Here is a 21,851-nt window from a genome sequence, read left to right as displayed (position 1 = left end):
CATAACATCCTTTAAAAAAAGCATTTTAAAAGCAGCACAAACATGCCCAGAACAACAGATGCTCTACCACAGCCAATTACAATAAAGACATAAAATTAACTTCTGTGTGATTTAGATGTAAATAAACAGAAAGTGTATGTGTGTGTTTTCTAGTAGGAGGGAAATGGTAGAGAACAAAACCTTATCACAAAGAAAATATAGAAGTAAGACAAACAGAAAGAGGTAGTTACGTAGTAAAGAAATGTGGTTAATAAGTAACAGGCCACAACAATCTCCCCGCCCTGCAAGGCCTGCTGGGAAAATCTCTTGGCAAGCAGACTGTGTGTGTGAGTGGGTGCAGGGAGATATCGCTGAAAAACGGAACAGGAAGTGAAGATACTCGAGCCTCCTCGTACACAACTTTTCTGCTCTCCCGCTGTGCAGCGAGTTCCTCTCCCGTCCCCGGCTGAAGGTCTCCATCATGGGCAAAGTGAAGGGCAAGCCTGGGCCCTTGGCCCGGAGGCCAGACAACTCGGCTTTCAAACAGCAGAGGCTACCGGCCTGGTCTCCCATGCTGACTGCTAACACTGTGCTGCCTTTCTTCTACTTTATGGCTTTGATATGTATGCTGCTGGGAGTGTGGCTGCTTCTCACAGTTCAGAGCACACAGGAAGTAAAGGTGAGTGAGTGTGGTTGTGAAAAGTACACTTGCCTTTTCTGTATTTGTTTATGTGGTATTTAAATACTGTGTATGTTTGTAAGATTCAGAGAGAGGAAGAAACCGAGTGCAACTTGTGTGCAATAAAAAAAGGGAGTGCCAGAGAGGAAAGGTCTGGGGTCCGCTTGTGAATTAGATCAACAATTATCTCTCCTGTCTTTGCAGATGGATTACACCGTAGCTGGGCAATGTTCCATATGTTTTGAAAAGCTTCAAAATGAGAGCAACGCAGGACAGAGCTGCAGCTGCACAGTGGTCCTCGACATCAAGAAACCCTTAAAGGTAAATAACCTTAAAGTTTGACAAACGGAGTGGGACGAGGTCATCTTACTCAAGGTTCACGTAGGAGCTTCGATCAGAGCTTTCAGCTGCATGTGGTCCTCCAGTGAGGTCAGCTGAGATTGAAACCTTTGAAGAAGAAGATGGTAAATTGACCTCTAGTTCAGATTGTTGTCCCCTTGAAGTCAAAGTCAACACCATATATTGTAAATCAAAGATAGAGTTCTGTTTCATTTCTGTGCTGATGATCTTTTCACCTCGGCTGCTCCAGGGAGACGTCTTTTTCTATTACGGCCTCAAGAACTTCCACCAGAACCTGCGTAGATACATGGACTCCAGAGACGATGGACAGATGGTCGGCAGGAAGACAAACTTAAAGGTAGCTCCGTGTATTAATTGGCTCAGCTCTGGCTAAACCGCCCCTGATGGCCCGGATAGAAAAGAGTGTAAGCGCGAAATGAGTGTGTGCGTGTGAAGGGAGTGAATGTGACGTGTAGTGTAAAGCACTTTGAGGTACTGCAGGTAATGTACCACTTAATTAACCAAAATAAAACGCTTAACTTCCTGATAGATTTATTAGAAATTTCCCAAAAATACATCCTCTCCCCCGATTGCAACTCTGGCTCTCAATGTGCAAAATGGCAGCATTCGTATCCGCGGTATTTTGGCTTCATTTCTGGATAGTGAGATGATATGTGACGTCCATAATTATATATGGTGGACAATTCAAACATATACTTGAGTTATTAAAATGCTCATATGTTTAGTTTGTGTATAGTATGATATAAAATGTTTAATCGTATTATCCCTGAATGATTTCTATGTGAGCATCATTTTCTTGCTGTAGTTGGATCAAAGCAAAGCTGATTGACGGCTTCATATACCACTAGGTATTTTAATTTATAATAAAATTGTAGGTGAGGGAGTCATAATCACTATGTCTCTCTGAAACAAAGTAAAGTTAATTGTAATTCGTTAAATTCAACCACTGCTTTTTAGTTTAAAATGGTATTAAATGGTAAATAATGGTCGAGTGTTTCTTCACCAGAATCCCAGTTCTTACTGCACGCCTTTCGACAGAGACCAGAACGGACTCCCCATCGCCCCCTGTGGTGCTGTGGCCAACAGCATGTTCAATGGTAAAACGCCATTTCTCAATCACTCCATCGATCATCACATCCCTTCTCCGTCTTTTCATCATCTCATTTCCCTCTCATCTCCCAGACTCCTTCACTCTGCACTATATCAAATCGGGAAGCCCAGTGAGGGTTCCATTGCTGCGGAGAGGCATCTCCTGGTACACGGACAAAAATGTCAAGTACCGCAACCCACAGATGGAGAACTTGACCCTGGATCAAGTGTTTGAAGGTAAATAAATCCAGATGTAACCAAACACAGAATCTGTATTATTCCTTTCTACTCCTTCATTGTGACTGGTTTGAATTGTCTCCCCCAGGCACAGCTAAGCCTCTGTTCTGGCAGAAACCCGTGTACGAGCTCGATCCGATGGATCCAACAAACAACGGCTTCATTAACGACGACCTGATCGTGTGGATGAGGGAAGCAGCGTTCCCCAACTTCAAGAAGCTCTATGGGGTTTTATACCGAGGCGACCCCCCCTTTACCAAGGGGCTTCCAGCGGGGTCTTACGAGATCGAGATAGCCTACAGTATCCTTTCACTGCTGTCGTGGTTAAATCAGGTCACACACGTCCCATTGTGTGCTTTTCTTTCCTGTGTCTTAGCAACTATTTTCAGACCACAGGCCAGCCATCTTCCATCGAGCTTCACTTTGCCATCGCTTATTTTCATCCTTGACCTCTGACTTCCTAGACTTCCCTGTGCAGCATTTCCAAGGCAGGAAGGAACTGGTGCTGACCACGCTGACCTGGTTCGGAGGTCAGAACCATTTCCTGCCCATCGCTTACCTTGTGACCAGCAGTCTGATCCTCCTGATCGCCATCCTCCTCACGGTGGTTTGGTGGAAGTTTGGAAAGACGGGGAAGAACATGGAAGAGTGAAGGGAAAAGCGGTAAAAACGTTCAAGCCGCTGAAGATCGATAACTGCTGTTTTAAAAATACCTGAACGGAAAAAAGGTTCTAAAAAGGTTTACTTGTTGATTTGAACTGATGAACTTTTTGTATTTTTAACAAGCCACACATCATGCACTGTTAATATTTATAAGATAATTATATTTATTTTAATGATCACATTATCAGTAAGACCCAGTCACTCTGGTGTTGAGGCGCCGCAGTAAATGTGATATACAAAAACTCCACTATATTCAAAGTGTGATGTATAATAAAGAGGGACACCAGCAGACACAACCTTGTAACTCCCAGTCAAAAAACTGAATTGTAGTTTTTAATTTAATATAATTAATGAGATTAATCTGTGCAATGTCGTCTTATGGCAAGAAGGTCCCCGGGTTCAGATCCAGGAACGGACGGGATCTTTCTGTTATCCAAATTACCTTAATATTGGAATGGTTGTTTCTCTCTATATGTTCCAGTTTACCCTCCGCTATCCTCAAATATAGAAAACAGATGGATGGATAAAATGTTCAGCGCGTGCTGTTTCTACGTCAAGGTTTACATGAGCTCTAGATGTGGTTATTCAGCCTACGACTAAAAATACACAATCATGTCAGCAGCTCTCTCATGGTTCAGAGCAGCTTTGAGCTAAATGCTTCAAGTAACCATGTAACATGTTTTGCAGGTATAATTATTACTATGTGCACCAGCTCAGTGTATGTCTGGCAACACAAAGTACAACTTGAAAATGTCATGAATAGATATTTAGCTGTAAATCAAAAAAAAAATGACTGATGATTCAATTTTAATGTGTTTTTCCATAAAGTTAAATATGGTTGTTGTTGATTGAGGAAACAAAACTGAATTTGTAATTGTGAACTCTACATTCTGAGACTAAAGATAAACAGACATGAATCATATGCAAGTTGCCTGCACTGAGAAAAGAAAAATGTTTAACAACTTCATAAAAGAAAAAAACAAAGTTTCTTCAAATCGAAGCTATAAATTGTGTCCTCACAACTTCTTGATTTTAATTTGGACAAACCCAATAATTTTGTGTTAGCAATCTGCATATTTTTGGTTGGTTCAACAACTTTTTGTCAGTGTAATGATTTTTACTGTCTTGACGACAGCTGAAGATTGAAATAAAACATCACATGACGTAATAACTCTTTATTTCTCTATATACAATCTGTGAGAGCCACAAACACAAACCCTCTGAACAGGGAGCGAGCACCAAAACTCTGCGTATCGATCGCCGTGGTTACTGAGCAATAATCAAAGCACGACTGGTGGCACAGCTGTGAGTGAACAACACCTTCCCTCCGGGGCAGGTTGCTGTTCGGTAAAAAAAAAGTTTTAAAGCAGCTCGGTCCATTTTTCATTTTGCTCCATCGTCACTCCTGCCACGTTGTGTTTGGTCGGGTCAGTACCACAGGTGGCCAGGAGGGGAATGCAGTCTACTGGTGCTACAAAAACTATCATCACACAACACAAACACACACACAGGACTGAAATATGGAAACAGGTTTCCACGCATACAGATGTCGATGCACATTAATAACAAGGAAGGAACACGTCGCACTCATTTCAACATGAGACAATCGTCACGATACACAAATACACAAACACACAGGAAACTTTTCTCAGCTGTAACAGATTCACCCAGATTCCTCTGCTCTCTGTACCTTTTTCTACAACATCCTCTTAATTACAATGTTTTTTCCCTATGTTAAGACTGTTTCACTGTTTATTTGGCTAAACCTGAGCTGATGGCATGATCGTGTTGTGATTCAACATTTTGGTCTCCAATACTATAAAAAGTATTTTCTCTTTGGAGGAGTTTGATGAATTAATTCTCCCAATCAGCCTCTTCAAGTTAATGTACATCTCTGGGGGGGGAACACTCATCAGTAAGGCTTCTACTACTACGGAGTATTAGGGCCAAGTGGATTTTGAGAAGAAAGTCGAACTTTAACAAGACAACTGTTTCGTCATAAATGTTGCGAAATTTTCTAGGGGGAATAGCAGAAAATCAGTCTGTAGTCAGCGTTAAAATGAAGAATGTAAAACATCTTGTTAAGTTATACCTTAGTATGTTTCACAAATAACAAAATTTCACTTTTATCACGACTTTGAAAAGATGGTGTAAGAAATTGAGTCTCCTAAATAAAGAATCACAGACTTAATCGCCATTGCCTTGTTTCATAAGATTAGTTCAAGATTTTTGCCACGTAGGGGTTCTCATTGCAGCTTATTTCCTAAATATTTTGGGTCTTGCTTTATTCTCGACCTATTTCTTTTCTTCTAAACTCCAACTATATTCTCGAAATCTCAGAACTTATTTCCTCATGTCCCTAACACTCCATCGTAGTATAAGACAGTGTAACCACAATTTCTCAATCTGTAATCAGTGAGTAGTGGTTGATGTGGGGTTTCATTTGAGAGTCTCTCCTCATCAGCAGGATGTGAAATAAATATCAGTAAATCACTTTAGAGTTTTAACAGTTTCTGCATTAATGGGATTGATATAACTATACACAATTTCAAGTCATGCTTTTAAACAAAGTCAGACAAAGAACGTACCATGAAAACTAGAGTCCGTCTAGAGAGGAGGAATTATTTGACCTTGAACCTGGGGTACAACTTGCAATTCATTCAAAAAGAGAACCATTCGATTTGAACCTGGTTTAGCGTGTAACAGGGTAAAAAAAAATGGAATAGTGGATATCACAGTTTTACAGAATGAAAGAACTACTAAGAATCACAGAACAGGGACAAAGTCTTAATCAAATAGTAGTCAGCGTTCTCCGTTTCCTACCCCCCCGCCTGGCACTAACACATTCATCTCCGTGCTTTCAGTGATAGGACTGTAATGGCACTACACAAGCAGATCGTGGCCATGCAGGAACAATTAGGCAATACAGACATCTCCGGATGAATCTAAAGCTAAGGTAGTGTTCATTCAAGACTCGGGCCCTGGCTCCAGGGCTCACAGGGTCACGCCTCCTCGGCCGTTGACAAACCCTCTGTGATTGGCCCTCGGGTTGTGCTGAGCAGCGAGGGGCGGAGTCAGGCCATAGGCATCCCAACTCCTCAGCTTTGTCCCGTCTGCTTCTGAGTGCAACTCTGAGGTACCTGATAAGTCAGATCCTCAGTGACCTGTCCAGTGGCGTTCTTTGGCGTATCGTACGCTGACCTCCCCGACTGGCCGCTGTCTGTCCGTGTGAGCAGGGAGGCGGGCCCAGCGCCCATGAAACCGGGGGGCTGGGCCAAAGATGTGCCACCTGAGGGATGGCAACCCATATCGACCACAATAGGTGTCGCATACTCGGATCCCGAGGCTGGCAGGGGTTCTGCGTACGCGTGGTACACGTCCGGTGAAATGGGGGCGTCGTACAGGTCTGGGTCAGAGTAGCCTGGGTCCGGACCCTCGTCTGGTTTAAAAGTGGAACGTGCACCCAGAGTTGTTACCCCACTCACCAGCGGCTGGGCGTATTCTGAAAAGACAGCATGTTGTAGTGTATTAATAATTTTGAAGGTCCCTTGATGTGCACACAGTCAAGTGCAGTGTCTGTGAAGCTGTGCAACCAAGGAAACGATCATATTTAAGAGGAAAACAAAAGAAAACTGCAGACTGGTGTGTATTTAAAGAAAAACAAGTGTATGGAATATTTTGTACTGCTTTTTCTGCAAAAACCTACATGTGTGCAGACGCTGTTGATTTTTGGATGATAACTGTGACATTACAACTAATAATTAAAGCAAAAATGCTGTGCATGTCCATGATCATGTAGGTGCCAGATTCAGCAACACATGGTGGCAGGAAGTGAACTCAACAAATGCTGCGAAGACGACAAGTTGAAGCAGAAAACAGATGTGAACAATGGAGGACGTGCACACACTTTTGTTGAAGCTCAAAGCTAAAAACAATGTGTTTTGTACAAGTTTTCAAACAAGAAAAGTTCACTGTGTATCTTTAAACCATCGAAAGTCGTGGCCAATCTGACTGGTGTTTATCTCAAAGACTAAACATTTCAAACAAGTTGTCGTAAATTTCCTCATTTCCACAAGGATCTGTACAAGCAGCTGACTAATGGCTGCAATGTCAGAGACTGAATTACTGAAGAAAAGGTTTCACAACATAAAAAAAGGTTTTGCAATGTTTTGTTAGATAAGCAGAGCACTCAGTTTTTTTGTTGAACACACACATAGCATTTCAGTGACCAATACTGAATCTGAATCTAAAAACGTATAACAACTAGACGCCAAGAATAACACCCTCTCTTGTCATGTTCAAGAAAACAAAACAGATCCCCCAGTTTGTCCAGAACGCTCCAAAATTGTATAAATTCTACCGTAGCTCGTAGCTTTTACCCCCCATCCCCCCCCAAAGTTTCATGGAAATAGTTTTTTTGCTTACTCCTGCAAACGGTCAAATTGAAACCAAACTCCCTGGCGGAGGTAAGTAATTCCCCTTTAACGGCTCCACAGTACCATACACACACAGAATGAAACAGTCTGAACGGTGGCTGACTTCAGAGGTCACCATATTTACCTGCAGGCTCAGCGTGTAGTCTCGGTCCAGCTCCTCTCCCTGTCAGTCGGCCCACCTCACTGCTGCTGTACCGAACTGAATCCTCACTCTCCACCATCTTGGATGGCAGCAGCTGCTTCATGCTCTTCCACCAGTCTGCAGCAGGAGCACAGTGATATGACTCCTTCCAGTTTAACGCTCACAAGTCACATGCACAGCTAAGAGCCGATGAAGTAGAGTGATGACATACCTGTTCGATCCCAGTGAGGAAGATCGTAAGTTCCCTCTGAGCTCTTTTTCCTGTCAACAGGGGAAAGTTACTAATGGAGGCCAAAACTGACATTTTTATATTGCACGTTATAATGCTAAGAATTCATACCTGTTCCTCCAGTGCCACGCACAAACCGCAGTGAGGATGAGAGCAGTCAGAACCATGACCAACACAGGAACCAGAACTGCAGCCAGCGCCACATCTGAGAGCAAAGACAGGACAATGAGCATCACACAACAACCGTCTCTACTGGAGATCAGAACAGGCTTTTGCCCTTTTAGTCTGACGCACCTTTGCTGTTGTGTGGAGGCATGGTGGTGTTCCTTATTTCCGGGGTGTGTGTGGTTTGGCCGAGGCGAAGGGGGGGCTTTGTTCCCGCAGGAGGAGAATGACGAAACGTGGGAATCATCCCGGGTTCTGGCCTCGCGTTGGTCCTCGGCCTCGCTGCGTAAAGAAATTACATCTTATAATCTTGGATAATAAAGCTCCTATTATTTTTGTTCAGCTTCATCAACACTACATTCTATTTTCAAATATATTTTCTATACTACTCTGGAGTTTTTAAGCACCCCAACCTGTTCTTTTGAATTTCCGACTGGCATTAGTTAACTGCAACGTTGAAGATATTCTCTCTCAAGGCATTGACTGTTTATTTCACTCATGTCTCATCAATAAAAAGGCACATATTGGTTATTCATCAGTGTTTAATTTTTTTTAATGAAAATGTATGTAAAGGCACCATATTTTACACCCTTCTGGGATTTAATTTAAGGTATTGGTACCCCTACAACAATATATCAGTGGTTTATTGTCTTAAAAACTACTGCAGTGTATTTCCATGTCCTCTCTGTTTTCGCCTGCCTCTTGAGCCCCTCCTCGGATTGGCTGTCTGCACTTTGAGTGACACGCGACCAGGCCTATCACTGGTCTCATTCTGGTGCATTTGACGACCTCTGGCTGTAAACACATCTGAAAGTCAAATTAAGTTTTGATACCACTATTGAAGATCGGCCACATATTTTACTGTCGGTTACAACAGGACGTTTCTGAACAATGAGTTAAACCGTCCTCATGTTTGTGCAAGTTTTAGCAGGACAGTCGGCAAATGTATCGTACTGAGTTTCACAATGGAGGTTAAGTACGGAGTAACGTAGACTTTACTCCTGGGAGACGAATGCGAACCCATACGAGTCATACGGGGGAGGAAGTACGAAACACAACATTTCATTAACATATTTCTTAGAAAGGACTGAGTTTAAAAGTCCGCGGAGCGACTGTTGTCGTACTTTGAGGGTCCCTGCTGACTCCCTTCAAGTCAGTACAGATAGTTAAAGCCCAGAAAATGTATTTTACACCATATGGGCCCTTTAATGTACCTTTTAACTGCTGATTAACCAACGTTGTTTACCTGCAGGGATTTGGCAGCCAACCAGCTCCAGCTTCAGTGCGATTCTCTGGTGCCATAACGTTGGATTCACCCTCACAAACCGGGCCACGATGGGAGGAATGAAGTTGTTTCTCACCTCCTGCAGGTAGTTCATATTTCCTTGGAAAATCTGCCATGAAATAAGAGACAAACCGTATTTTTTGAACCGTAGTAGTGAAGTTGAGGGAAAAGGTTGTGCAGCAGAGCAATTCTTCTTTCAGACTGTGAACAAATGCACTAAAAGCCATAAGCTGATTATTCTTCAACTTGCCGAGCTCATAAGTATTTCACTTTACCCAATAAGAGGCGGTGAGAATCCCGGCAACTTGTAGACAGCAGCAGTTCCAGCCTAACAACCCGGCCACTCAATCCATATCCATTCATTATTAATGCCCGAGTGCCTTGACTTGTCTACCACAGCACTTAACTCAAACCACTGACTGTTCGCATTTCCTGCCACAAACATCTCTGAGTCAATACCAGTTGCTATGGAAACGGGTCCCTTGGCCTTCTAAAGTGACATTTCTGTCCATTTGCACTAATTTAAAGAAGAAGAAGAAAAAAAAAAAAGAAGCATAAAAGCCAATGACGTAATTGTTGAGCAGGCATGGTTTATTGATTTTGTGATTGTGTTACCTTGTCTTGTGTGGAGTTTGCTTCCCTGTAGATGTACCACTGCTGTGCATCATTACTGTACAGGACCCGGTACGCTGAGGCGTGGTACCGATACTCCCTCAGGGTGGAGCCTGTGGTGGTGATGCCTGCTCGGACAAACAGAAGAGACAAAGGATGATGAAGAGCTCAGTCGACGACTTAAACAGGACTCAGGCTGCGGCCAGTATAGCAACCTGTTTTCTATAAAGTGCAGTATATTTAATATCCACCGTGATTTAAATAGAGTGTAAATCATATGCTGCCTTCATATAAAAAACATCCTCTAGCATCACATTTAAAACTGTTTGATGAGGAAGGTAATTGTGATTAAGACTCATGTGTTTTTGGTCCTATTTTGTTGTGCAATTTGTGGTGCTGACACTTTTTGTCTCAACTCAGGTAAAACTATTTATTGTTTGTATGAGACAGCCAGGCTGAATAAAAGAAACTGACGTAATTTACTGTATATAGTGTCCTCAAAAAAGGAGTTAAAAGGAATAGGAATTAGAGTTAATGGCATGCACACTACTTTCTGCTTAAAATCCCACAGTTGTATGTCACATTTTATGAAAGTGAAAATTATCTTTGTGCGACTCACTCAGTGTTGAGCAACTCATATGGATTTGTGGGGCCAGTGCCAATACAACTACAAACATATGAGCCGATATATAAAATATTTGCAATCATTCCTGTCTTTAACAAACCCTTATGACATGGAAATGTAATTGAAGCTTTAAAGTTAATGTTTGTTACAAATATCAATAAATAATAAGAAAACACAAATACAACCAAATATATAGACATGTCAGTGAAAGGCTCACATTGGCCAAACAATAAAGACGTCAGGCTCTCATGACAAGTGTCAGATATCTCAATTTACTGGAACTAGAGAAATCTAGAAAAGACCCCACAGTCAGGAAGATTTTCCTCGGGAGACTATGAATGTAAAACAAAAAGTTTATCAACCCATTAGTTATCTGTTAGGATATTTCAGACTAGACAAAAGTGGTGGGTCAACTGACAGCGGTTCTACTACACAGCCAAAATTCTAGGCATTTAACACAGAGGTGTGATCTTTGTGATTGTGTGCATGTGGTTGTGTACCTGTGATTCTCTTCTCCCTCTTCAGGTCGACCTGCAGCCACTGATGCTGGTCGCTCTGAGCGGGCGCCCAGGGCAGTCCCGCCTTTTTGAGGCGTGCCCCCAACGGCCCCCACTGATCAAGGTTCCACTCCCACACAGATGAAGCCGAGAGCTGAGTGTCCGCGACACTGCCCGACTCTAACCCCAGCGTCCCATAGCAGCCTGCCAACACAGAGCCCATCGTGAATAACGATATAAAAGTATGTAGGAGGTGTTAATGTGATGGTTTTAAGATCCCTGCTCGTGGTCCAGACATTTACAGGACAGCTCCCAGCAAAGATATTCTCCCTCATAATGGTGCTTTATAGAAAAACTCACCATTGGTCCTGAAGGTGAAGAGGCTGTTTGACAACGTTCCTCTGAGGAGAGAAATGACGGATTAGAAGATCGGGATTGAAAATTGTTGTTTAAGTCAGTTTTTAACAAATCAATAATTATCAATATTTGACTCCCTCAAAGTTTTTCTGCTGAAACTATATTTAATATTATTATGACCAGTTTGTATCATTGATGAAGAATTAGATGCACATTCTGTTCAATTCAAAATAAAGGTACATAAACGCAAATATGATTAATTATGAAGTGAGACAGGGTTTTTATGTGAGCTGAAGTTCTTACCCAGTGGAAGTGACATTGTTTGCCAGTGTGCCCTCATAGTGAGGGATGCCTTTGCTGCTGACCACACTGATCATCCCCCCCACAGCGTTGGACACCACGCCTGCATGGATGGCTGCCACGCACAGAGGAGACGACTGCAGAGACCAAGAAGAGGACAGATTCAATTTGTATAGACTTCTATTTTCTACAGATTAGAGGCCGATCAGTTTTGGTTTTTGGGGCTGATTCCAACACCAACATTGGGGAGAGAACATTTTTCAATAAATTCTATAAAAATTTAAAAAAATCTGATACTGGAATAATGACAAATATCATATAAAAGGAATTTGACAATTATTCAAAAATTGAGGTTAACAATTCCTTATGACTAAGAAATATAAGTGAGGTTCTATATTTTACAGTTTAACCATACATTTTATTTTAGATAACCACGACTAAAAAGAATACAATTACAACAAAATATATAGAACTTGAATTACTATTTTTTTGTAAAAAAGTAATATAAATAAACATCCTTTTTGCGTTGTTTAATCTGAAAAATATAAGTTTTAACATCAGCGTTTATCAGCAAAGGATAAATGACGTTACCAAAGGCCAGTTTTCATCAGGTTCAATAAGGATCTAGTATAGAATTTCTTCTTTGTGATTCTCTGATGAGCTGCAGTGAAAGTAAGTAGCAGGAAGATATCTACTTGATGTGTCTAACTAATTGTTGATGGTCAGATCAGCTTCGGATAAACTATTCAGTTCATTTTCTCACAGACTATTCATTTGTCGATCACTTGCATTCGAGCCGTCTCTAAATGGCCATAATGAGTTTGAACCATGATGACAGCCTTCACTGTCTGACTGAATCTCTGTTAATTCAATGGCGCTGCACCATTTGGTACCGTGTGCAGGTACAGCCCCGGAACAGGCCGTACTGTCAGCGCTTAACCTTCAGACTGAGGAGAGATAAAGGACGATGAGTCAGCGTGAAGTCACTTCTCTGTGGAGAGAGAACGCCAAGTGGCACTGGTAATGATTCACTGCCGACTGCATTCCTGTCCAAACCTGCTGCCACATCACTGAGGAAAGGACAAAAAAAAACCTGGATCCTCTCTGGCCACAGGCTCCTTCCCATGAACAGCTGCTCGAGCGAGTTGGAATTTTATTACTGGAAAAGACCCACACTGGAATTCGCAGCCGACACGATTGTGGGAAAACTCCAGTGACCCAGAGAGTGACGAGCACATGTACACATTATGTCTTCTCACACACACATGCACAGCAGTTGAATGCTGCCACGAGCAATCAACACTCGCCCTGTGACTCTTAAACTCCCCAAAAAACACACACCACATCCTAAAGGGAGTCATACCAAACCACTAACACAAACACAAAGCAGTGCTCCAAACCGCCGCACCCTGCCTCCAACTGAGGAAACCACACTCTCTCTCACACACACACATAGAGAAGACATATGATCAGCTGGATGTGGAAATATCAAGACCAGCAAATGGATCACAGTAAAAGATACTGAGGCAGAATTAAGAAAGAGAAAGCTGCATAGTGTGTGGGTAGGGCATCAGGTTCAAGTCACACTTTATCAGGCCCCCACTGTAACACACACACACACAACAAGACACAACACATCAAATGCCTACATACACATAAAAAACAGGCATGTGTAAGCAAATGTTTTCTTCACCATCACACCAAGTCCCTCTCCAGCTACAAAACACACACACACACACACACACACACACACACACACACACACACACACACACACACACACACACACACACACACACACACACACACACACACACACACACACACACACACACACACACACACACACACACACACACACACACACACACACACAGAGAGCTCAGCTCAGCACCCTTTTGCAGCTGGACTGGATTAGAGTGTTATTTTTATTATTATTAACTATTATCTCACCTCCCTTTCACCCGCTGACCCTGCCCCTCCTCTGTTCCTGTGGGGCGCCTCACTCTCCCCGAAGCACACCCCGATACTCCTCCCTGTCCTCCCATCAGCCAGCAACATCTCCCCCTTCCCTCCCTCTCTTCCTCCCGCCCTCCCTCCTTCTCTTCGACAAAAAACCTCAAGCTCTGAGCATGAGGTCATCAGCCAGAGACTCTGCACCCATGACCTCACACGCAGCGGGGGTGCCGTGAGGTCATCAGACCCGGGTCTCGCATGCCGAGGAGCGGGGGGCGTTTACAAAATGAAAGAAATGTAAACTCGCAGCACGGCAACGGTAGAGACAAATAATGAGTAAGAAACGACCCAGTGATGTGTTGGTTTGTGTGCGGTTACAGTGTGGAGGTTGTGACCAAACTGCAGGAGACCAATGGGCACCGTGACTCACGTGGAAATGTGATGCTGGAGACAGACGAAAACATCTGCAGTGTAAGCACATACTGTACGCACTCACCTCTCTGTAGCCATTCGGTATAGTTCCAGAGATCTCCTCGGTGGACGTCAGGCAGCCTGCTGGGCAGTATTTACTACGAAGAGAGATCATACACAATAAACATCGGACAACTTGATCGCTGCACAAATATCCGAACAAAGCAAACGTTATTTACCTGAACTCTGCCTCTGGGAAATCAGTTCCTTTGTCCAGGCAGGTGATTAGATCTGAAAGGGCAAACAAACAATGTCAGAACTGGTTTCTCTGCACGTTCCTGAAAAACCGCTTCCCCTGAATACTTTTAATTCTCTTTCCTCTGTAAAGAAAACAACTGTCAAAAGTAAATAAATAGTGACAAACTACTCGTTGCTACTTCCCAGAGCCAAAGGTGACGTCTTCAAGATGTCTAGAACAGACCAAACACACTCACAAGCTTAATCAGTTGCTCTGTAGATACAAAGGTAATGGAAACATTTTTTTTGATAAACCATTAAGTTTATCATTCGTTTAGTTAACCATTCATTTCGAAAACATGACGATCTGTGTTTTCTTTGCAGATCTTTCCAGTGAATTGTTTGGGAGATGTCGGAGACAGTTAAAAAATGTATATCATCAAATGTTTAAGGGCTCAAAGTGAAACATTCAAACAGTCCAATCAGAAATCTGAAAACATTTTGTTTTATATCAGAGACAAAGAAAAGCAGAGATTATTCCAAATTCAGAAATTGGAATGAGGGAATTTTATATTGCTAAAAAAATATATTATAACCATTTAATTATCATAATTAATAATAACTCAAAACATCAAAATCATACAGCCTTGATGTGAACGCATGTTGAGGGTTCCTAAAGACATGAGTGTTTGGGGGATTAGAGACGCGCCACATGCAGCGGGATGGCGTGGGCGGCTCGGACTGTATCTACGTAGACCCTGTGGTGGAGGTCACTCTCTGTGAGTCATGACCACATGATCAAAACTCCCATATGTCTGCTAAACCAACCAGTGAGTCACACTGACAAATACCCCTCAACCACCACAACTTAGCTGGTGACTGATTTACTCAGCTCTACCAACCGTTCACCCGTCAGTTACAAGACAAAAAAAACATTGCATCTGCACTTTGGTGAGAACATGAGACGGACTCTTCAACAGGCCTCCCGATGTGATTCACCCACACAGATGACCACAAGACTGATTTTTTTTCCTCCTGCACACACACGTCACTGCTTTGTGGCTTCAATTAACTGAATCCACTGAAGTTTTCCCACAGGACAAAGCACAACCTTCAAAAAACACAAATCACAACGCTACTAAAGAGATAATCCACCAACTTTATCTGTTCCACTGCCGTATGGACAACCACATACAGCACAATAGCTTGAGGTGGAGATGATTTTGAAATAAGAATTACATCTGTGCCATCATCACTTTTTTAGTTTTTTTAATTAGAGCAGTTCTGATATAAACCAGTTCCCAACTGTTTTTTTATACAAAGGTCCTCCGAGGTCATTTGCACTGAGTGATTTACTAATTGTTCTGTTGCTGCAGAAGCAGTTGGGGAAAGTCTGCACTAAGTATGCAAATGAAAAAACACCATTAATCAATTTATAAATAAGCAGAGCGAAAAATTTTCAACAACTTTCATAATTTATTGTTCGGTCCAGTGACTTATCATCTTTCCCAAATGTGAGGATTTACTGCTTTCGTCTGGTTTATATTTTTGCAAATTAGGCATTTCGACCTCAGGGGAAATTTTGACGGCCATTGTTCCCCGGTTTGTGACATTTTGGGGACTTGCTGCTTGATCAAAAAATTAAACCAACACTAAAATATAATGAAACTAATTAATCACATGGAAACAACTGTCTTCTCTATCAACTGAAAGCTGGGCCAGACAACATGCATCAGGAGACACAATGCAGTGTGATAGTGAATAAACAAACGTGTTCATCATCATGTGTTTTGGTTCGAACCTGTTCTCTCTCTCTCTCTCTCTCTCTCTCTCTCTCTCTCTCTCTCTCTCTCATGTCTCTACCATCATGCCTGGAACACATCACTCAGCTTTCTTTTATCTAATTACTGGTGTTACAAAAAAGAACTCTCCCTAAACATTTTAAATTTTCAACATTTCCTTATTAACACTCATAGCTCCAGTACAGGTGACTGTAGAAAATGTATAACGGTCAGAAAACTAAAATTTGAAAGCTGGAGTTAGATTTTGGTGTCAAGGCTCTGACTTCATTTCTTCCCAGAGGTAGTGACAAGCCATAGGAGCAATGGGAAAGCTTAAATAGTCCACCACATACGGAGGGTGGAGGTAGCACAGCAGCACGAGTTGGATTTGTTTTTGAAAAACTGCAGCGTCATCACATTCTTAGGTCCACCTGTTACTCTGTAAAGTAGACTTTTATGATGACTATATTCAGTTTATCATAGATGTGTTTATTCAATTACATGTTTTAACTTAGAGGCTACAGTTAGTAGTGGTGATGGAATCTAATGTTCTAATACCCACCCTGAATGTACGTGAATATGGAGGACAAAAGATGCAGTCCAAAACAACAACATCTTCAACTATGACCTCAATGACCTATATATGATTTAATTTAGGCATTTAACACCAGAGTGCCAGAAAACTGCACATCATGAACTTGTTGGAGGTAAATGTGATAGAAGTGGATCGTACAGGTGGGACTGAGTCTCATTACAAACCACATTCCAGATTAAATGTAAATCCTACAGCGATGACCAGTCACTGCTGCTTTCTGATGAATCATAAAACTTGTCTTAAAAAATCTTTGACAATCACCTTTTCATTCTTTATTTCCATGAACAAACCAGTGTTGGGATGAGTTGACTGAAATTGAATTATCTGTCTAACATAAAAATCTCTACTCACACAAATCATGCCATGTAGACACTTAATGTGGACCAATCACCATATCATGAATACTCCTGACACTGGTCCTCAAGTATTACAGCTACAAAACAAAATATTAGGCCTCCTTTAAGGCAACCATCTGATCTGCCGACACTCTTTTAAAAACTAATCCGAATTATCTACCTACATACTAATTAAGAGACGAGTTTCCATTTATATGTGTGCAAATATTCTAAAGCCCCCAGATGATTCATCTTACTGACTAATTACTTAACTTCTCCTCTGTCACCAACAGCATCCAACATTGGCTTTGTCCAAGATATTTGTTCTATGACCGACATGACAGAGAAACGAGGGTTGCAGTCAAAACATTTGTTAGCTCGACTTTCCATTATTTCATGTTTCAACATGGAAAAAAAACAAAAAAAGATATATTGTAGCACTGAATCAAGCTCGTCCTCAAGAATTCTTACTAAGCCTAAGAGCAGGAACCTGCTGAAAACCACAAACTGCACCAAGATGGAGCAACAGACAGGATTGTATTTGATGGTCCTCAGGGCAGAGCTGAATGTAAAATTCTCACACAACCGTGATTAAGTTTTAGAATAATAAACGCACGCATTAATCACTTGTGTCTTTCCAGGACGATATAATAACTGCAGAACTGTTACAAACATTAGGTGGTGCAGAAATATTTCAAATAAGCTGTGACTTGAACAGTCACACACAAGCAACTTTTACAACGAGGAACAAAACAGAAACAACACTGAGACATTGTTCCTGTAGCACCTCTGGCCAGGACCTATGTATGATTGTTACCTGTGTGTTCAGTGGTGGAGTAGGACAGGTAGAATCCATGTCCAGTGTGATGGGTCCCACTCATGAACTGGACAGTGACCTGGTTGCCGGTGGAATTGATGAGATCTTTGACTTTCAGACCCAAACCGCAGTATTTCACTGTTAAATAGCACACGTAGAGACACGGGGTCTGGTTAGTTACACAAACTGGTTTAGTTTAACGATTACACCCACAAACTAACCATTTGTTGTAATGAATAATAATACAGAACTGATCCTTGTGTGGTGGTTAGTTTAACTAACTGAGCTGTACATAACAAGAACCAACAGCCCGGTCTCACTTATAATCTACTGCTGGATGAGACAACTGAAATTGTCTATACTCCTGGATTAATAAATATTTTTGCTAGATTGTCTTTAAAATTTGGGATTTCAACAATTGTTAAAAATATCAGGCTATTTTCCTGCTGTATTCTCAAACAGGCTCATTTTTCAATTTCCATTTTACTGGGGGGTTGGCAGGAAAACTCCAGAGAATTTCCAAAGCAAAGTGAGTTGGACATTTGCATTCTCTCACACAGCTTCTCCAGATCCTTTCAGGAGAAGGTCCGGACTTCAGGACATGTGTGAAAGCAGCAATATTCTCACAGTGAATTTCAGTTACAATCGAATTCCCACTACTTAAATGGGACCATTTAACCAGGTTATGTGGCTCAAATTATCTGACATAACGTCATTTCTTCAATTGCTTTTGCCTCACATGCATACGCTCAAACAAGTATTGTGAGATAATGGCACACAATGGTTGATCACACTGAATAAATAAAAACAAAGGGTCGAGTCCGGTATCGACAGCTCTCACCGCTCTCATTCCTCTTGGGCCCGATGCCGTTGAAGAGGCGGAGGTAGTTGACCTGGCAGTCCCTGTTCTCTATGTCCAGCTCCGCAAAGCGAAAGTGGATCCTGTAGCCACGCGGCACGCTGATCTCCCACTCACACACCGTGTTGTTTGGGTATGTCCTCGGGTAACCCAGAGAGGACAGAGTCCCACTGCGTGGGCCAAGCACACTGGGACCACAGCCGTCACCTGCAGGGCAACACAAACAGAGTTGGGAAAAGTAGGTGGGAGGAACATAGACTTTAGACTTTTAGATCAAGATTTTTGAATTGAATTTAATGAATAAGTTACAATAGGAATTATAGCAAGGTTCCTTTATTAATCTTTCAATCAAATTTATTTTAAAAAAATTGGGTTTGTGACTGAAGAGGCTGACAGGGTGATGCTTGTTTTTGTCCTATCATCAGATCAGTTGTCATTGAAAAGAGAAATAGTGGACGACACAAGCCTTAATTTACATGTCTTTACGTTTCTAGCATCCACTTGTGTTGAGGCCAATCTGAGAGTTTACATGTAAACAGTTTGTGCTTCTTCTAGTTTATTTACCACTATACATGTTGTATCAGTGACTTTAGTTTCCTTACGTATACCCAATAAATACAAGGTATCACAGAGTGTAATCAATCTAAACAGGGTTGCAAAGAAAATGGATTTATTGATAATTACAAAGCACTTCCGATTGATTTTCACCAGCAGGGGGGCCGAGTTTTTTCCTCATTTGTATAATCGCATAGTGAATATCTTTGGGTTTTGCATTTCTGCTCTGACAAAATGAGCAACCTGACGACGTAATATTTTGAAAGACAAAACAAGATAATTGGAGTAAGTCAAAATAACCAACAGATACATTAATGTTGAAAAATAACTGTTTGCCTTGCATTATCTCCTTTTAATGCGAGGCTTGGTGTGTTGGGGGTTTATGTTTAGGGTTATTTCTGCAGGTCAGGACATCAGGTAAGTGGAATTTGTCCCACATTGTGTGTGGATGTGGTGTAAAACAGATGGTATTTGCTTTGCATAGAAGCATCTGCAAAATTAATGTCACAATAATTCAATACGCATTAGATTGGCTTTGCGTTTTATAGCCAATCAAACCTTTTAGCTGCCCTGTGAAGAAACGGCAACTAAATATGACCAAAACATAAAATTTAAGAATCCGCTATCTGATTTTATTCGTTTCTGGCCATTAACGACCAAATAATTAAAATTTTTAAGACAATTTAATGACTCTCGACTTCAATTTTTACGGCCTTGTGACCTTTTTTACGACACTTATGAGCGCAGAGTTTTGAGGAAGGAGGTTTGATTTTGGCGTGTGCTGCATCTCTGAGCTGTCAGAAAGCACAGGCGTGGTGTGTGTGTGTTGGTGTTGTGGGCTCATGGCTCTGAGATAACACTCAGCAGTCAAGCTCCGTGGTGCTAAGTGGATGTTCTGTCCAGCCTGGAGTTATGTAAGAGGCCCTCAGTGGACACTATCCAGATGAGCAAGACAAAAACAAAAAGCCTCACTCTGACTCACTGACGCTCAGGGACAACTGCATGGGGTTCTGGAGGAGTTCCTCAGGGCAACACCTAGAACCATCCAAAACACACAACTTCCTCAGGAAGGAAGTTCACCTTAAAACGTCTCCCAGCACACCACGTGATCAGACACTTTACATTTAAAGTTATGACAAACTGTGTCCACGTGTTTACACTCATACCCCCACAGGCTGCTTCCCCCTACCCCCAATCCCTGGCCACCTGAAGCTGCCTGTGGCCTCTAAGGAAAACTACTAAATCTACGCTTTTGGGCACATAAGTGTGTAAAGTTATCTTTTAATCAAAGAAAATGTGATGCATTTACGGAGATTGTGTAATCAGAATCAAGGTAAAAACGGAAACTGAGCAACCTGGAAGCACAACAAGGCCACAGGCTCCCAAAATGTGCTGTTTGTCTCAAACACAGGAAACTTTAAAAACCAGACTCCGTTGAGAAGAGTCGCAATTTAACGTTCACTAGCTTATCAGAGGTTGGTAAACGAGGTTTAAACTGTGGTTTTAAACTTTTATCACATCGTTTAAAAGCTACGTGTAGATTCTGCGCACATTTAATCCTCAGATAAGCAGTTGTTCGTTTACAATCAGGCTTTTCAGAACCGGTTTGCCTGGTTTAGCTAGTCCCGTCCTCCGCCTAGAAAGCACCGTGGCGGGCGGCGGCAAGCGGCGGAACCCGAGCGGAAGCCCGGGTCCACACGGACATGCGAGGCGGGCCGAGGTGTTGAAGACAACAACAACACAAAAAGATTTTACCCCGCAACCCGCCCGTGTTCACGCGTTTTTTAAAAGCAGCATGGCGGCGCCTGTGTGTGTGTGTGGTAGTGTGGTTGTGCTCGGTTCCTCCGGGTTGTCGAGCGGAACCAACCTTTCTGAGCTCGACATGTTTCCGCGGTGAGGATGATGAGAAGCGACAGGACCAGGACCCGGGCCCCTGCCGGTCTCCTGCCCACCATTACCGCTCTGCCCATAGCAGCCTGCAGTCTGAATGCATACTGCTGCCCGCGTCAGCTCCACCGGCTGCACCGCTTCCACCAGGACCGAGGGTCGGCCACTGAACACGGACACAATCTGCGGCTGTTCGTTCGGCTTCTTTCCTCCCCAGGGTCTTCCTTTATCTTCCCTTCTCGTTTACAGTCCAGTGGTTAGCGACTCTCTCGCTGTGTGGAGGCAACTGCTCCACACACACACAACACACACTCACACACACTCAACACACACATCCAATCTGTGGAGCTACTTCCTCCAACTCAGGCTCCTCCTCCAGATCCACAGTCCCCCAAGTGGTCTGAATGATCCATGAGTCACAGCGAGGAGAGCTGCACCACTGACCTGGCAAAACATGGCCCGACATCCACAGGGACCCAGATCCACAGGGTCTAAAGACACAGGGACCCAGATCCACAAGGTCTAAAGACACAGGGACCCAGATCCACAAAGTCTAAAGACACAGGGACCCAGATCCACAAAGTCTAAAGACACAGGGACCCAGTTCACAAGGTCTAAGAGCCACAGGGACCCAGATCCACAAGGTCTAAAATCACAGGGACCCAGATCCACAAGGTCTAAGAGCCACAGGGACCCAGATCCACAAGGTCTAAAATCACAGGGACCCAGATCCACAAGGTCTAAGAGCCACAGGGACCCATAT

At 42.5% G+C, this 21,851-nt stretch overlaps 2 protein-coding genes across 2 annotated transcripts; one reads left to right on the top strand and one right to left on the bottom strand.

Annotated features, from left to right (window-relative positions):
• Positions 1-309: 309 nt before the first annotated feature.
• Positions 310-4,180, top strand: tmem30c (transmembrane protein 30C). Its single transcript, XM_061089202.1, has 7 exons — positions 310-658; positions 863-979; positions 1,248-1,355; positions 2,025-2,115; positions 2,201-2,344; positions 2,433-2,645; positions 2,809-4,180. Exons 1-7 carry the CDS (start codon positions 461-463, stop codon positions 2,994-2,996), a joined length of 1,059 nt encoding a protein of 352 aa, XP_060945185.1. The 5' UTR covers positions 310-460; the 3' UTR covers positions 2,997-4,180.
• Positions 4,168-21,432, bottom strand: dcbld2 (discoidin, CUB and LCCL domain containing 2). The gene is made up of 15 exons (XM_061089200.1): positions 21,069-21,432; positions 18,629-18,853; positions 17,788-17,925; positions 14,262-14,313; positions 14,108-14,180; positions 11,659-11,792; positions 11,359-11,399; positions 11,002-11,202; positions 9,880-10,004; positions 9,226-9,373; positions 8,109-8,261; positions 7,926-8,019; positions 7,797-7,846; positions 7,568-7,702; positions 4,168-6,509 (listed from the first exon to the last, which is right to left on the bottom strand). Exons 1-15 carry the CDS (start codon positions 21,169-21,171, stop codon positions 6,106-6,108), a joined length of 2,076 nt encoding a protein of 691 aa, XP_060945183.1. The 5' UTR covers positions 21,172-21,432; the 3' UTR covers positions 4,168-6,105.
• Between the last annotated feature and the right edge of the window lie 419 nt (positions 21,433-21,851).

This window comes from Limanda limanda, chromosome 16 (genome assembly GCF_963576545.1).
Source record: "Limanda limanda chromosome 16, fLimLim1.1, whole genome shotgun sequence".
In the NCBI taxonomy this organism is placed as follows: domain Eukaryota; kingdom Metazoa; phylum Chordata; class Actinopteri; order Pleuronectiformes; family Pleuronectidae; genus Limanda; species Limanda limanda.
This window is presented reverse-complemented; position numbering and strand designations above follow the sequence as displayed.

Coding starts and splice junctions, on each gene's coding strand:
- tmem30c (XM_061089202.1), top strand. CDS start 461: ATGGGCAAAGTGAAGGGCAAGCCTGGGCCCTTGGCCCGGAGGCCAGAC. Junction 980..1,247: donor ACATCAAGAAACCCTTAAAG/GTAAATAACCTT, acceptor CGGCTGCTCCAG/GGAGACGTCTTTTTCTATTA. Junction 1,356..2,024: donor GCAGGAAGACAAACTTAAAG/GTAGCTCCGTGT, acceptor TTTCTTCACCAG/AATCCCAGTTCTTACTGCAC.
- dcbld2 (XM_061089200.1), bottom strand. CDS start 21,171: ATGGGCAGAGCGGTAATGGTGGGCAGGAGACCGGCAGGGGCCCGGGTC. Junction 14,314..17,787: donor CTCCACCACTGAACACACAG/GTAACAATCATA, acceptor TTGCCCTTTCAG/ATCTAATCACCTGCCTGGAC. Junction 9,374..9,879: donor CAAACTCCACACAAGACAAG/GTAACACAATCA, acceptor ATTTCATGGCAG/ATTTTCCAAGGAAATATGAA.